Below are 18383 nucleotides of genomic sequence, written 5' to 3'. Positions count from 1 at the left end.
TTGAAATGTACATGTTCCCCTTCCCAGGAGGAATTTAACCCTGTGTGTACCTATTTTTTAGTGTCTAAGTTGTATGAAGTACATATATAATTTGATCAAGAGACTTTGTTTTCTTAAAACACATATTAGTCAGAAACAAACAATTAAGGAGATGTAAATTGAAATGTTTTTATATCTGCTTTAACCTTAAATATTAGAGACTGAAACTTTTAGCTGAGATTTCAAAATTTCCCAGAAAGACTTGTAGGAAAATGGAAGAGGACACTTTGCTGTAATATTTGAACCACTGAACATATGGTTAAATTTGCTTAGTTTCACTTTAATCTTCTCCCTCCCCCCAACACACACACACACACACACACACACACACACACAGGAATTCCACTTTGTAGGATCTATAAGTAATTATAGTTCAGAGTATCTAGCAAATCATTACAAGTTAGTAATGTGCCACATTTCCTGTTAGACTGGGGTAGGATGATGACAAACTGCCTGTTTGTCCTACTTCATGTATAATTTTTATTGGACATGACTTGTCTCCTGAGCACCACCATTGATGCCTAGTACATACTAGATGCTTGATTAAATATTTGTTGAATGAATTAATGATAATGAGACTGAATACTGTGTTTTTCCTTGATATCTTTTATTCTACTTCATTTATGCCACCTGTAAAACAGTGCATTTTCATCTTTAGGTATTTGTCAGAATCATTTTGTCAGTTTTGTTTAATTTGAGCCACCAACTGATATGAATGTCAGTAATGCCAGTTTTGTTTTCTCACAGAACATCATCCATTTACAACTTAAAAATAAGAGTGAATCTTCTTCGTCTTTTTTTTTTTAAGAGTGAATCTTCTTTAAGATATGGGATCCAGCTGTCTTAAGATACTGATACTTGAGGCCCCAGAGCCATTGGTTAAATTCCAGCAATTTTGACTACATTAAATAAAACTTGTATCAAATGTATAGGTTATAATAAATGAGAGTCCAATTTAAAGCAGGAGTAAAGTGGTAAAAACTTTGGCCCAATTTAGGGTTTCATTTTTTTGCTATTATTATTTCTTCTGTCTTAGTTATGTTATGATTAATTTCTTAATGTGCTTTCATCCTGGCTTCTTTTATTGAGATGAGGACATCTGTTTTAAACAACTCGAATTATAATTAAGCAGATGATTTAGGGCTGTTTTGTTTTTTAATACTTAGAAATATCTTCTTTTGGTTTTCTAGCATAAAGTTTTAATTTTCCCTCAGTTTTTCTGTAGGCACTAATTTTTTGTTCTAATTAGTAAAGATTTAGGGATATTTTGCTTATTTAAGATGCCACTCTGCCAACTCTCAATCTTTAGTCATTTCCACTTCTGTATAACAAGACGGAGGAAAGCACCACTACGTTTCTTTCTGCTAAAGTTTTCATATGTTAGTTTTTAGTTCATTTGTTTTATTTTTAATTAGGGCATTATTAAGCTGTCGTTTAAAAAAAATTCTTTTGTTTTATCCTCTATTCCCATTGTCTCATTGGCTTTAAATGGATTGTTTTAAATAAAGTACTCCTAACAGTTCAGAGCATTTTTATGTGTTGTCTTAGCCATTTTTCCTCCTTGCCTTTTCTCTCTGACCCCAACATTGGTAAGAACATATATGGCCCAACAAAACATAGTAGCCAAGTATTGTTTGTACTAACTTGTAATGATTTGGTTGTTTATCCATGTTTGCTAGTAATGTACTTCAACTTCTCTAAGAGCTTAACAGAATAAACATTACCTGTCAGCACTTATGACTGGTGTTTTGACATTCACCATAGAACCTAAGGTAATATGTTATCGTTATTTTTAAAGTGTGCTTAAGTTGTTTTAATATAATTTAACACAAGAATGATTAGGTTCACCAGATGGCCCTTTTATATAAAAAGATTGTCTCTCATTCCTCTTTCATTAGTCTTTTCAGTCCTTCCTCGTGAAACAGCTTTAAATTTGTTTAAGAACCTTGTGAATTGAAAATTGTTTGACATTTGTAGGGAGAACAGAAAGTAGGGAGTAGATATTGCTACTTTAATATACAGCAGTGTGAGTCTATGTGTAGCTTTTTCAGTGATTGCAAAAGCGACAATTTAGAAACTTAATTTCTAATCCTACTGTGGTTTACATATGGTATTTTAAGATAATTCTAGCTAGAAGATTGACAGTTCTGAAAGCTAAAAAAAGAGAATTTTCAGAAAGCTAAATTTGCAGGGAAACCTATGATTCAGAAAAGCAAGCCCGGATTGACTTTTCTTCTCTTTTGGGGTTTATGAATTTAGAATAAACATCCAATTTCTTCCTGCTTTAAATTAGAAAATGCTTGTTGCTATGTGGTTTGTTCCACTGTATCCCATGTGGAACAGATCACCTCTTTATCCGCAGCTCCACCCCCAGCTGCCAGATATTAGAAGAGGGCCTAAAGAAAAATGACTTAAACTGGGACTGGAAAGTAGAACTTTGTTGCATCCTGACATAATGGAGACAGGCTTACTAAATGTTCATACCTGTTACTTCTCACCAGGTACATACTGAGCATGTTCCTTTCTCAAAGATTCTCAACAAAGGTGTCTTGCACCTTTTCCTAATCTTCACTCTCCTTTCCTTTCCTTCTACCACTAGGTCTAGGATGAACTGTTTCTGTTTCCTAGATCTGTACTATTTTTTCTGTCTTGGACTCAGAATCTGACTCTGTTTTTTTAAATCTACCTAAGCCATGGGCTCAGCTATTTTCTTCCAAGCACTTGCTACAGCAGGTTTGACTTGTTTTCCTTTTGTTTTGGAACTTTATTTGGCTTTCTGCCTCCAGCCTCACATCTAACCCAGAATTGTCTTCCGTCATTTCTTACTTTTCACTTTCAGCTGAATTGACCTAAAGTCTATCTTCGTTGCTCATTAACATTCTATTAATACAGGCTGGGCATGGTGGCTCACACCTGTAATCTCAGCACTTTGAGAGGCCAAGGTGGGAGGATTGCTTGAGCCCAGGAGTTTGAGACCAGCCTGGGAAACTTAGTGAGACCTCTTCTCTACAAAAAAATAAGAAAAATTAACTGGGCATGGTGACTTGCACTTGTCGTCCTAGGTGGGAAGATTCCCTTGAGTCCAGGAGTTTGAGGTTGCAGTCAGCTATGATTATGCTACTGTACTCCAGTATGGGTGACAGAGCGAGACCCTGTCTCTAAAAAAACAAACAAACATCCTATTAATGCAAACATTCCGTTTCATTTTATTATACTTTGTCCTCAAGTTGTTCCAAACTAGAGCTGCTTCTATCAAGTCTTTGCTACTCCTTTTGAATGATAATAATTTATATATATCCACTGGTAATATTGTGTCAGGAAATTCTGATTTAGCCTATATATTCTAGCTTGAAATTATCTTACAACATTTGTATGAAACAAGAATACATCTACATTGTATTATTTACTTACCACCAATCAAACAAAACTTTAAGATTTAATTATGAGGTGTTAATTGACGCTGTAATAGTAATAATTCTTCCTTTAGTTGACTAAAACAAGTGAAAGTTTAATTTCTATTTGATAATGGGAAAAGCATAATTAAAAACTCTTTACTCAAAGTAGTGGACAACAATACTTACTCATCATTTTTTAAAATAAGAATAACTTCTACAAGCTGGAGTCCTTGAACTGAATTATATGGGATTAATTCTAACTAGATGGTCAAATACAATTTCTATGGATAAAACTACTTTCAAATTGAAAGGGACAGTTTATATGTTCACAGTAATAAGACTTTACCTGTTGGTGTGATACTTTCTTGTATATTGCTTTATAAACTTTAATATTTCTGAGTATGTTTTGTCTCTCATTTAAATCATAAATTCCATAAGATACATACCACATCTAACACTCCAAATACTATATGCTCAAATATTCAAGAAACTTCTTGGTATTTGGGAGTTCCTAGTCAATCATCACATTTCTTTATATATGAATAAGACTATAACAATGTATGAGTGTATGAATAAGAACATAATATGAATAAAAGAATATTTTAAGTATCTTATGCTTATGAAGATTATTTCAGCTTATTTAAGTTTGTTTCTCATGATTAATTCTTTTTCTGTTCTTTTGAGAATATGGGTAGAAATAGTTGAGTTCATAAGAGTCAGTTTTAGTAGTCTAGTGGATAAAAGTTTGAAATTAATGACTAATCTGAAATATTAAAAGTGTTTCCAGTTTTAATTTGTTATCCAAGCTTATTCTCTTAATGGTGTCATTTGATATATTTATGATAAATGAGATTAAGAAAAAATAAGATGTAATATATGTTAATCTATTAAGCAATTGTCTTGAGGTATCATATCAGTTTGGTTAATTTTATATATTTGCAGTAGTTTATTTGAAATGTATTAACAGTTTGTTCTTTAATTACAGTGGGTTGGCAGCTGGAGAAGATAATGGACAGAGAGGTTATTTACTGACCTATGTCATTGCATATATTCGAGTAAGTTATTTCATATATTTCCCTTGTCACTTAATTTATGTTATAAACAATACTTTTTCTTGACTTTGAATAAAATTGTCTTTTTTATTTTCTTAAATTTTAAGCTACTGTAATTTAGCACATCATTTTACATGAACCCTGGATTAGCTATGAATCTTTATAAGCTCATTTAAACATTCTATTTATGTTTCTGAGGAACTTGAAGATGATTTAATACAGCGGTTCCCAACCTTTTTGGCACCAGGGACCAGTTTCATGGAAGACAGTTTTTCCACGGACTGCATTGAAGGGGATGGTTTTGGGATGATTCAAGCGCATGACATGTATTGTGCAGTCAAATCTCTCTGCTAATGATAATCTGTGTTTGCAGCTGCTAGCATCTCCGCCTCAGCTGCACCTCACTCAGATCATCAGGCATTGGATTCCCCATAAGGAGATACAAACTAGATCCCTCACATAGGCAGTTACGGTAGGGTTTGGGCTGCTATAAGAATCTAATGCCGCTGCCAGTGATCTGACAGGAGGTGGAGCTTATGTTGTGACGAGCATGGGGAGCAGCTGTAAATATAGATAAAGCTTTGCTTGCTTGCCCGCCTCCTACCTTCTGCTGGGTGGCCCAACAGGCCATGGACTGGCACCGGTCCTTGGCCTGGGGGTTGGGGACAGCAGATTTAATGTGTCTTTGTGCTCTTAAAAGAATGGAGCCCTTCTCTATCTAAAATTTGAGCATGCTATTCCTAACATTACGTGGTTAGAATCAAGCTGTTTTATTAATAACATTCCTCACTTGATTCATAATCTGTTTTAAAGATATATAAATCTTTAACTGTGTCTTTTAAAGTTGATATTTAACATGATTCCAAGTAGTTATTAGTTCATTGGTGATGATTACTGTATAGAATTAAAGAAATTATGTGTACTTAAGCACTAAAGTTTTTCTAAGTCTAGATTTTCTACTCTGAGAAATTCATTATTCTTATTAATCTCAACTCTGCTGTACTTACATGAAATTGTTCTTTTGAAATTTTATTTTTTCATTTAGTTTTGTTTTTCTACTTTGGTTGTAACAAACTCAAGTTTCTTAATTGTTTGCTGTTGGTAGGGTTACTTTTTTTTAATTTCGCCTTTTATATAATTTGAATGATCTTATTCTGAAAGGTCATTTTTCAGATATCCTGAGGATGTGGCTTCCCCAAATACTACATTTTCCTTTTTTTATCATTAAAAATTTTTTTTAATTGAAACAAATAGATGTACATATTTTTGGAGTATATGTGATATTTGGATACATTCATATAATGTGTAAAGATAAAATCAGGGTAATTGGGATAGCCATCACCTCCAAATACTAATTTTTTTAGTTTTTCACTTGGAAATTGTTTTGAAGAAAATTCTTATATAAATTTATATACAGCTTTTTATTTCTCTAAGTAAGCTTTCTTAATGTGTTCTCATTTTAGAAATAATTTAATCCAAGCTAAGATCTAAATTTTAAATTAGTGAATTTGAAGCATATAGTCCTTTCTTCCTGTCCCCCTCATGATGCTGATAAGGAAAAGTGTATTTATTGCCTGTTTACTGTGTTAGCAATTCTGATGAGACGTAGTGATCATGAAAAGTAATAGGTGATTTTATTATAGATATTATAAATAACGTCTGCCTCTACAGACTGTCAGTGCTCCAGGTTCTCCCCTTAGTAACCATTTTGAATATACATAAAATGTTGTTAGGCATTTTCTTGGATGATGTTGACCATTTTGCCATAATACTGAATTCAGAATTCCAGAAAGTGAAATATAACTGTAACAAGTATAGCATAGATACAATTTGGAATAAGTATCTTAATTTTTTTTTTTTTTTTTTGAGACAGTCTCACTCTGTTGCCTGAGTTAGAGTGCTGTGGCGTCAGCCTAGCTCATAGCAACCTCAAATTCCTGGGCTCAAGCAATCCTACTGCCCCAGCCTCCCAAGTAGCTGGGACTACAGGCATGCATCACCGTGCCTGGCTAATTTTTTTCTATATATTTTTAGTTATCCAGCTAATTTCTTTCTATTTTTTTAGTAGAGACAGGGTCTTGCTCTTGCTCAGGCTGGTCTGAACTCCTGAGCTCAAAGGCTCTGCCCGCCTCGGTGTCCGAGAGTGCTACCGCGCCCAGCCAAATATCTTAATTTTTAAGATTCCAGTTAATGTTAAAGCTAAGTCAAAAGCACATTAGGGAGCCCCCCCCCCCCGATTGTTTGTTTTCTCTTTTAGAAAATTTTCCGGTGGTTAATACCATTGTCACCAATTATATTCCAGTTTAGGTAATAAAACAATTGTGTTCTGGGTAAAGAAGTTATAAATTACTTGTAATATAAGTATTATATCTGTACAATAGAAAATATTTTCCTAGCAGAGGTGCCTCCAGATATAACCTCCATGAGGACAGGAATGTATTCTCTTACTTCGAAGAGAGGAACTATATTTTCTAAATTTATTTTTAAAGAAAAGTTGATTTTAAGAAAAAAAACTTCTCTTCCTTCTATACTTCACCTCCCAAACCCTCTTGCTCCTTCAATCTTGATGACCAGTTTTTGATACTGGTTAAGTTGCTATTTAGGCCCAAAAAGAAAAAAATCTATCCTTCTAGTATTCTCCTCATATACATAGACTGTTCCTGGATAGAAACATCATTCACTAGAGAAACAGAATTTCTACCCTGTGTCAGACACTCTACCTGGTGCCAAGGATACAGAGGAATATAAGACAGGCAAGATTCCTGTCCTCATGGAGGTTATATCTCACTCTCAGGGCAACTTCCCAGCGCTCTTATGAGGTGAATAGTAAAGAGCAGTCAAAGTTAAATTAGGAACATACAATACTGACAGTGAACATGAAATAGTAACAGTATTATTGATTCTTCAGCATCTGTTGCAATTGCTTGATTTTTCTGTATGTGTCTTAACAGGACTTGGGTTTGGAATACTACATAGTAGGAGAATCTTTTGAGACTTCTGCTCCTTGGGACAGGTAAAATATAATAAAATGCGTGATATTATTCAAATATGCTTTATGAATTGCTTGAAGTAATGGTTCTTGGTGTGTTGACATAGAAACTTTAAAAACTTTATAAAGAAACATTGAAACAAGGTAGCTACTTTTACTTATCCAAAGTGCAGAGATATTTTTGAAGTTTATGTCTTGAAGAATCTTATTGAACATTAAATGTTACTATGTGGTTTTACTTAGCTTTTACTTAAGTTCTTAAGTGATTAATATGTTTGAAGGTTCTCTAAAAAGTACCCCCAAATTATTAAACCAGTTAACCTTCATTTGTAATACATCATTTATTTTTTGATAATTGTGTGTTATTAAGTAAGATCTTAACTTGCAGTTAAGTGATTTCTGAAAGAAATCCAATATAAAAAATTAAGGATAATTTCTATTTTTAAATTTAAGCAAAATTTCTAATACTGGAACATATTATAAGAACGGCCCAAATAAGATTAATGGAAATAAATCTTAGAAGGGTTTCTTTATTTGAAATATATACCACATACACACACACACAAATATTGGTTAGAGAATTAATAATAAAACCTGATTAGGAAATGTTAAATGGTTTATTAAAAATATGCTTGTGACTTTTTAATCATTCAGTAATAAAAACATTCTCAAGGAGATTGTCAATACACGTTGAGTACCCCTTATCTGAAATGCCTGGGGCCAAAACTGTTTTGGAGTCCCAAATCCAAAAATCCAAAATCTAAAAATGCTCCAGTGAGCATATCCTTTGAGCATTGTGTTGGCGCTCAAAAACTTCCGTATTTTTTATTTTTTCATTAGGGATACTCAACCTGTATATTTTTATTTTCTTCTAGTATGCCTACATTTTGCTTTTTCTTTATAAAATTTATAAAATATTTGAAATGTACAAAAAAGAATATAGTATATAACAAACCCCGCAAATCCACCTCTTAGATATTATGTATCTTAACATTTTGTTTTCCTCCAACCTCTTTTTCCCCCCAGAAAAGTTTTTACTTTTCTACATGAAGTCTTCATCTACTATGAGTTATGACTTTTGGCACATGGGTGCTCATATCTCATGCATTGTGTTAGATAGTAACCCAATTTATAGTTTCACTCTGTTAGTCACAGTTTTTTTTCTGTTTTCATTTTTAAATCAACTTTCTCAGTTTGAAATGTTATTCATAATTTTTGATGCTAAATTTTTTAACAAGGGGAAAAAATCTTGTAAATGAAAAGAATGACCAACTCATGGACATCTGATAGTTTTGAATAGCAGAAATAGTTTGGCAGCTGTTCATAGTGGCCTCAAAGACCGTTTTAGTCTTTAATACCTTTCCTTGGGTATATTAGTCAATTTGGCCTGCTATACAGAAGATCATAGACTGGGTGGTTTAAATGTTCTTAAACAAGAAACATTTATTTCTCAGTTCTGGAGACTTGAAGTCTGAGATTATGGTCGGGTTTTTGGTGAAGGCCCTCTTCTTGCTTTATAGTTCACCATCTTATCGTTATATCCTCACATGGTGGCAAACAGAGACACAAAGCGAGCCCTCTCGTGTCTTTTTATGAAAATGGGCACTAATCCCATTCATAAGGCTCCACCTTCATGACCTGATTACCCCTTAAAAAGCCCCGCCTTCTAATACCGTCACATTGGGGCTTAGGGTTTTAGTATATGAATTTTGAGAGGGACACAAACATTCAGCTCATATCACTGGGGAAAGTGGGTTCTGTTACCTTTTCAGCATTAGGAATTTCCTTGTCATCAGTTGACATCTTGTCTCCTTATTCTTCCAACTGTGGAAGCTAATCATGTGTTGCCTTTTTATTTTTCTTCTTCCATTTTTTATATTATACTTACGTATTTATTTAATTGATTCACTGGTAGCTTCTGTTTTATGTAGGGTTACATTTTTGTTTTCATTAAACAATTTCTTCAGCTGAAGTTTTAATAAATATTATTTACGGGAAACAGCTACATTTTTGACAGAAAATTTACTTGTTACCCATTTAGTAACTTGCTTTTTATTTTAACCCTTTAGCTAGATAGAGACCACGTTTAGCAGTAGCCCATGGGATCAGGGTGTTCAACCTTCATACATTATTAGGTCGTTGGCCTTTTCATGTATAAGCCACTTAAGAGGTTATTGGTTTTACTAGTCTTTGTGTGTTGTTAAGTGACACATTCCATAGTTGCCTAGCACAGTGAATATTCTGCATAGAGTCCTTTGAATGAACTCTGGAATAATGTGAGATTATAGCTATCTTAAAAACTAGAGATTTTTTAAGATTTTGGAGATACCAGCGAGATTCTTGTGATTAAAATCAAGAAAGTGTGTACAAACACTTACAGATAGTATGGAGTGAAGGGGAAAAAAGATTACCTAGGAAAGAGGTCCCAGAGAACCTCGTAAGGGGTAGTTATACAAACAAAAACTGGCAAAGGATACTGAGGAATAATATCTGGAAGAAATCCAGTGATATGACAAAAGCCCGTGAAAGTTTGTTTTGAGGAGGATATGGTCAACAGTGTTAAATTTGCTAATAGATCAAGAAGGAATTTAAAAGTCTACATAGTTATGTTTATGTCCTATAAAATGATTGGTCCAAGTGGGCCATATTAACCTTTGCTTAAGTTCTATGAGAAAATACTTTTCAGAACCCCTCCTTAAAAATCATTTATTGAAAGTATCCCATTGGGGATTATAAGCATTCAGTCCTGTTCTTTTTCCCATCTCCTTTTCATTATTCAACTCCAGTGAGGGTTTAGATATAAGCAGTTCTTAACATGTTCCTGTTTTCTATTGCATTTGTGATGATTAGGTACATTTAAGTGCATTTAAGTGAAAATACAGTCTATCCAGTAGTTTAACTTGCAAAGTACCATAAAAGCTGATGAATTTTATTCTTAATTTTTTAGACTACTTAACTGTAGCATTTCAATTCCATTTTCTAGAGCCAAGTTAAAGAACTTGTTACTTTTATAAATTTGTAGTATTCATTAACATCTGTAGATATTAAAGCTTAGTAGATTTTATTTATGTTTAAAGATTCCTTTTATTAGTTGGAATTTCAAAATAAAGACATGAAATATCAATAAATGTTTCGAGATATCTTTTAAAACATGCATCATTATCATTCTATAAATGATGCAGAGATAATATTGATAAATCATGTTTACCTGCAGCTCTCATAAATTAAAGCATATTTTAACTTGAGTACTGTTTTGTAGAATTAGAATTTATAAGATTTTCAGATACTATATTCATAAAAATAAATTTGATATGCTAATAAAATACTACAACTCCATTTGTATTTATATTTTAATCATACATTCTTTATTCTTAATGGACATGTAGGTAACTTTAATGTGTTTCATTAAGCATGATCTGCTCAAAAGTTATTGTTTTTATCGAGTTAATTCTCACACGGTCAAATCAATCTTGAGACTAAAGATAGGCCTTTTAAGTTTCTTTGGTATCATTTCAATTCTCATGATGCTAAACAGACCAAGGTTTAAAAAGGTACAGAATCAGTGTTAGTATGTGGCCAAGATGTTTATTGGACAATGAAATGGTTTTTACATACTTTAAGAATTTCATATTCCAGATTAAACAAAATACATAGTTATAACAATATGGTATAGCTTACATTAAAAAAACAGATTAAAAATAGATTAATATTATTAAGTATTGCCAATCCCTTTTCTCCTTTAAGGATTACTACTATCCCTCACCTGTCTGTTGTCTTTGACTTTTAATGTCAAACAGTCTAACATAGCACATTAACAGTTTACACATAGTTTTTGTTCAATAACAATAAGTCTTTGTCAAATTGGATTTCAGCTTGAGAATAGGCTATTGAAAATTTTATATAACATCATGATTATTAATTGAATTATTTTTAAATTAAAAAAACTACTTAGACATAGATAAAGATTGGAATTCATGTAACCTAGAATTGAATTTTCATTAACTTGTTTTTTATAGCTTTTTTTAAAGCTCTTAAAATCTTGTAATTAAATTTATTTTGAAATCAAGTTTTCTCAGGTATATGAAACTACATTCAGGAGACTTGAGTATGGTCTTCTAAATTCTGTTTTCCTTATGGCAAAAAAAAGAACTTTGTTGCCTTTGACATTAGGAATGGAGGGCTCAATTTGAATGATCCAGGCTCTTGTCAGTTTTTGAAGGAATAACTATGAAAGCTTTAGTTAAAAGAATTTTGGACTTGATGGACGTCAGATTAAGCAGCATTTATTGAATTTTTGTGGTGCTCATTTGAAAACTTAATATTGTATTCATTTATCTTTTTTTTAGGGTTGTAGATCTCTGTAGAAATGTAAAAGAAAGAATAACTAGGGAATGCAAAGAAAGGGGTGTTCAGTTTGCTCCTCTTTCTACATGCAGGTGAGTTTTTTTTTTAAATTGCTCTTATACTCCATATTCTGAAAAACTTTTTTTTTTTTTAATCAATGGGGGAAGTATAATTTGCCAGCTCAGGAAAAGCTTCGTTCTATTCCATTTGGGAAGCTTTCTTAACCTTCACTTAACCACCTTGTTTGGACTGTGCCACTAGCATTTTACAATAGTCCTGAGCCCTGTAGGAGTGGGACACCCTTCTGTGTATAGGCCTTCTACCCTATCTGGACAGACTGCAATGAGGAGCCAAGTGTCCGAGCTCCTAGAAAAAGAGGAGGACTCCTTCATTTACTGAAACTATCAATTATATAGTAAAGAAACTATAAATTATATACATAGTCAACATAGCTCTTTCTTCATCAGAGAAGAAACCCATTTAACCGTTTTAGTTTTTATTAAATAAATAGGACTGGAATAAAAGAATGTGAGGAACAAAAGATCCAAATGACGACTAATTCAGTGCTTTCCAATAGATCTTTCTTCAATAATGGAAATATTCTGTATCTGGACTGTCCAATATGGTAGTCACATGGGGCTGTCAAGCAATTGAATGTGGCTAGTGTGACTGTGAAACTGAATTTTAAATTTTATTTCTTAATTAATTTAAATTTATAGACACCATATGTCATGTATTCCATATTGGATATGTTCCGTATGAGATAGTGAGTGCATGGTTAACTGATGATCTTGCCCTTTTTGTTAAATAGCAGCAGCCCAAAAGGTTTTCTTGAGAAGGGGCACTTTGTATTCAATCTTTTGATATTAATTTTCTGTGTAAACACATTGAGTTGAACATTTAACTTCTCGAAAAAGTTATAGAATTAATTTGAGTGGAAAATAAATGGAAATCAGAATACATCATGAAATGAGGAGCCTTAAAATAAGTGATACAGTAGTAATCTGGCACTTTATTGGACATTTTGCTGTTCTTTGAACTTGTTGATGTTCTTGTTACAATTAATATTGACAATTTAATTGCATATAACTCACGTACAGAAAACAATAAAAAATAACAAATTTTTCATTAAATCAGGAAGGATTATTTTGTTCTTGAAGTTTTTATTCCATTTTCATAATAAAACATCATGGCCCCACGGAAGAATTTTTTTTTTTCCTAGTATGGCAGTCAATGTGTTAATCTCAGCTCAAGAAGCAGACCTGGGCCTAGCCAGCCTTTGCCCCTCAACCTTGTCACCATAGCAACTTTCTGCCCACTTTTTAAGTTTTGTCTTGTAAGACTGCATGTGTCTGAAGACTGAATGTGCTGTTTTGCTGTTTATTAGTAATTTAATTTCTTCAAGTTCTAATTTTATCATCAGTAAAGTGGTAATACCATTTTTTGATGGGATTGTTGTAAGAATGAAATGAAAGCATATGAAAAAACTTTTAAGCTCTGAAGGGCTATATAAATGTTGCAGTATTACTACATTAAGCTTGAGGCAACAGTCCATATTAATATTAGTAAGTAAAATTTGGATATTTTTCCTCCCCAGTGACAAGTCCTCATGAAGGCATCCAGCTGTTTAGCCTACTTGTTCCTTATACATGATAATTTACATATATTTGTTTTATAATACTAGAAATATTTCTGTACTCTTTAAACTGCTATTTCTTCTGTGTGTGTTTTTTTTTCCTGTCTTTCTCATGGTCTCATCTCGTGCTTCCCTACTAGTATATTGTGTTTCTTAGTTCTACTTACGGCTGCCATTGGAAAGAGATGTCTTTTAGAATTTGCTAAATTGTGCTTTTACAGGGTAAGAAAGTAGAATTCTAACATGAGGTCTGAGAAAAGCATCTTTCTTACACTTGAACTGTTCATTTCAATCAGAAGGGTCTCCTTGAAATAGTCTTTTCTGCTTCTGTATGGGAGAGACCGTCAGGGTTTGAGGAGTACTGCAGAAAGTACAAAGTCAAGTCTGTGTATTAACATGTTTTAGAACAAATACATTGGGGATAGAATCAGAGATTATAAAAGCTGATAAAGTGGATTTTAGATATTATTGAATTATAGAAACCTTGAAGGAAGGGAAAATAGAGACCTTGCTCTGTGTAATGAAAAGCTTATAACTTGATAAAGCTAATGGTAGCTTACTGAATGACCTCAGAGAAAACCTTTACAAATGAAGGTTGTAAGCATGTACATGTTATTTTTTTTTTAATTTGGGTGTATCTTTAAAAAGTGGATCTTTTAATGAATCTTAAAATCATTAAAATCTAAGAAAAAAATTTGTGCTTATTTACATTATCAGCCCAGATTGATACCTTATTCTTCTCTTGATATTCTGATCTTTTAGATGAACAGATAGGCCTCTTTTATTACAATCCTGAAAACAAATCAGACCTAATATTCCAAAAGCCATTTGTTACCATTAAAGTTTGAAACATTTTAAATACTAAAGCCTATTCTTGTGTAGTTGAAATGTTTATTTCTTTGTTTTGTCAAGTGGCAATTTAACAGATTTTACCCTCCCCACTTCCTGGGGGATGGGGTCCAACTTTCTATTCACCATCCCTTGAGAACCCCCCTCTATTATGAAAATATTCATTGTAATAATAAAACACTACTTATTGAAAATGATTGGAAAGTAAAATATTCTGCCTTAGGGCACATTCTGTAATAATAGTTAAATCTAGGTTCTTCAGAATGTATTCATGAGACCTAAAAATCTTCATTTTTGTCTTGTAGATAGATAGAATTAGTATATTTAGACTGAACTGGTCATATGTCATATTGATTAAGTAGGCTATTTTTTTAAGAATGATTTTTTTCTCTTTTTTTATTTCAGCATATTATGGGGGTACAGAAGTTTAGGTTATGTATATTGCCCTTGCTCCCCTCTCCCCACCCCCCATCAGAGCTTCAAGTGTGTCCATCCCCTAGATGGTGCGCATCGCACTCCTTATGTATGTATACACCCATCCCCTCCCCTCCAGAATGATTTTCTTATAAAAGCGTATATGCATAGTTTCTGTGATCATCTTGCAAAACCAGTTAGAATTTGCAAAATCTAGTTACCTGAATGGCTTTGATAAATAAGTTTTAAATATAGTTCTGATAGCTTATATGTGATTAAACTAACATTTAATTAGGATTTGATTTTAGTATGAGTTGCTTAATAGTAACCAAGGAGATTATTCTGTGTTAATTATGTGAGATACAATTTTTAAACCAGATTTTAAAAAATTATTTTAAAATAATTATAGTTCTAATTAAAAATCAAAGATCCTAAGAAAAATAATTCAGATGTAGTTATTGAGTTCATTTTTGTCAAATAAAAGGTACTTTGTACATTGGAATGGAAATTCCGATCCTAAATTTTCTGTAGAAGTTATATGAGAAGGAATGAAAGAATTGCTAGTCAGTGAATCTAACCCAAGCAAAGTACTACATAAAGTATAGAGCACAAAAGCTTTTTTAGAAATGAAAGAATAACTTCAACTACTATTAATACATTACTTGTTCAGATTATTTTGGAAGAGGTTATTATTTAAATGTCTTAAATGATAGAATTTATCTATTTTAAAAAGTGTTAGACCTGAGTCACTTTCTGAAATGGACCCAAATTGAGGTATTTCAAATGGTGTTTTTCATCATTTGGACTTTGTCTGAGATACTGATCACTCAGGCCCACCAGGCTTTGTTGTGACTTTAGTAGTCTGCTTATTTACTAAAAACTAAACTGTGTAATATATAGATCCTGGTCTCGTTGGAAAATGGTAGTGGTCTATTAATATTTAGTTATATTTTCTATTTATTAATATTGATTCTCTTATGAGCGATGTATATTTTACTAATTGCTATAAACTAATTTCATTCATTTGTCCAAACTTTATTTGAATTTGGTTACTACTAATGATAGTGCCCTCATAGTTAAAATGGTTTTCCAATTTTTCTTAAACTTTGTAAATCTGGTGCTTAAAATGTAAACATTCAAGAGACCTTTTTTATGAGGGTGAATTAACACTATAAGAAAAAAACAGCTGGCAAATTGACAGTAGCATTGTTAAACAGTTCATTTCTTCTGTTCTGAGGCACCTAACATTTGGCCTAAAAGGCTATTAAAATTTTAGATTAGATTCTATTTGTATTGTGTAGTAAAAAGAGTATTTTCTCTGTATTTGCTCCTTCTGTTAAATTAAATTCCTTGTGGGAAACTGTGTAAATTGCATATGGAGATTTGACTATGATTACCTTAGCTCCCTTTTAAGTGCTTTCCTAATTGCATTGTGAAAGATCAGATATATATTATATATATATGTTTAATAATCAAACATTCTTGATATCTTTTGTATACACACACGTAATATATACACATACAGAGTCTAGACAGTATTTTAAGGCCATATTGCTGCATTTGATATGATCATTCAATTTGTGTTCCAAATTCTTACTAATTATTAATGTGCACTTAGTGAACATATTTCACCCAGTCTGATCATATTTGGTATTTGAACATTTATCCTGTTTCTGAGTTTTAAGTTCTCATACTTATTTCTGTTAACTTTGAGAAAGTTTGGAAAACTTATAATTAACTACCAACTTCCATCTAGTCTATTTGGAGGCTGTCTTTAATAGCAGTATACTTAGTTTAAAAAAAAAAAAGCCCTCCTGAGAGAGGTGGGGTTTTTGTTTATTTCAGGCCAGGTGGGGAAGTATTCGCATTGTTTTCAAATTCTTAATTTTTTGGGGGGGTTAATAATCTATACTTCCAAAAAGAGTTCCAAAAATAGTACAAATAGTTTCTGTATACCCTTCAGTCATCTTCCCCAAATGTTAAAATCCTACACAATTATAGTATGAATATCAAAACCAAAAAATTAGTGTTGTTACAGCACTATTAACTAATCTACAAACCTTTATTTTTTTATTTTATTTTTATTTTTATTTTTTGGAGACAAAGTGTCACTCTGTTGCCACAGCTAGAGTGCAGTAGTGTCATCATAGCTCACTGCAACCTCTAACTCTTGGGCTCAAGTGATCCTCCTGCCTGAGCCTCCTGAGTAGCTGGGAGTATAGGTGCCACCACGCTGGCTAATTTTTTCTATTTTTTGTAGAGACAGTGTCTCATTTTTGCTCAGGCTGATCTCAAACTCGTGAGCTCGAGCCATCCTCCTGCCTCCACTTCCCAGAGTGGTAGGATTATAGGCGTAAGCCACTGCTTCTGGCCTAAGCCTTCTTTTCTTTATTATTTGTCCCACTGGTATCTTTTTTCTGGTTCAGGATCCAATCCAGGATTACTTAATGTGTTTAGTTATCATGTCTCTTTAATCTTCTCCAATCTGGAACAATTCCTGTCTTTCTTTATCTTTCATGACCTTCATACTTTTAAAGAATATTGGCCAGTTATCTTTTAAAATGTCTCTCAATTTGGGTTTGTCTGTTGTTTCCTCGTGATAGAATTCAAATTATATATTTCGGTAAGAATACCACAGAAGTGATGTGCTCTTCTTGGTGTATCATAGTAGGAGAAACATAATATTGGTATATTTTTTGGTGATGTTAACTTTGATTAGTTGGTTAAAGTGTTGACTGCCAGGTTTCTCCATTATAAAATTACTATTTTTAGAAAAATATTAGCCAGGCGTCATGACATGCGCCTGTAGTCCCAGGTATGATGACACCACTGTACTCTAGCCGGGGCAACAAAGCAAGACTCTGTCTGTAAATATTAATAAATAGGTAGATAGATAAATAAATAAATGCATACATATTTTTTTCTGTTGTACTTAATAAATGTCTTATGGGGAGAAACTTTGAAAGAAAGTTTGCAAGATATGCAAATATCCTATTTCTTATACTGTCTTCTAATTGTCAATCTTCCATTGTTGGTCATAACAGTTTTTATTGTGATGTTTGCAAATGGTGATTTTCTATTTTTATCATTCCTTCTCTATTTATTGATTAGAGTTCGCTGTAAGGAAGAGCTCTCCCTGTCCCTTATAACCCCATCTATCTATCAGTGGGACTTATAGGTATTTTATTTTCTGGGATATATCCATTATTACCATTATTCACTTTGTTGCTCATATTTTCCCAGATTTGGCCACTGGGAACACCTTTAAGCTGGCTTTTGTGTCCTTTTGACATGGCAAGGTAGTTTTTGAAGAGGAAGAAAAAGGTTGCTCATTATGTAGGAAGGGTAATTGAGACAGAGTGAGTAGCATATAAGAAGGTATGAGGCCTAGGGAGGGAGACAAGCAAGTCTGTGTGCTGCAGAGGGTACGTGTGCTGGAGAGTTGGTGCATATCTGCACATGCTGTCAGGGGAGTGATAGCCATTACTCACCACTGGTCCTTTGATCCTGGCTTCTTCCTCAAATTCTTTAGTTTTTCTTATTTCTGATGTCAGAATTGTGCTATTTTCAGGTCATTCTTCCCTACTTTGTTCCTTAAATCTGTTTGTCCATCTTCCTCTACTCCTGGATGTCTGGCTTTTTTTATTCTCTTCTTTTATCTCCTG

The 18383-nt window shown here is 32.9% G+C and overlaps 1 protein-coding gene across 2 annotated transcripts in view; it reads left to right on the top strand.

The window, feature by feature from the left end:
- Positions 1 to 18383, top strand: part of AGPS (alkylglycerone phosphate synthase) — a 118921-nt gene that overhangs the window by 76489 nt on the left and 24049 nt on the right. For both annotated transcript variants that reach the window (XM_045559353.1, XM_045559351.1), the window contains 3 exons: positions 4420 to 4489; positions 7438 to 7499; positions 11822 to 11911. In XM_045559353.1, the coding sequence (XP_045415309.1) occupies positions 4420 to 4489; positions 7438 to 7499; positions 11822 to 11911 (222 nt within the window). The remainder of the gene's footprint in view (positions 1 to 4419; positions 4490 to 7437; positions 7500 to 11821; positions 11912 to 18383) is intronic.

Source organism: Lemur catta, chromosome 8, assembly GCF_020740605.2.
Source record: "Lemur catta isolate mLemCat1 chromosome 8, mLemCat1.pri, whole genome shotgun sequence".
Taxonomy (NCBI): Eukaryota; Metazoa; Chordata; class Mammalia; order Primates; family Lemuridae; genus Lemur; species Lemur catta.
This window is presented reverse-complemented; position numbering and strand designations above follow the sequence as displayed.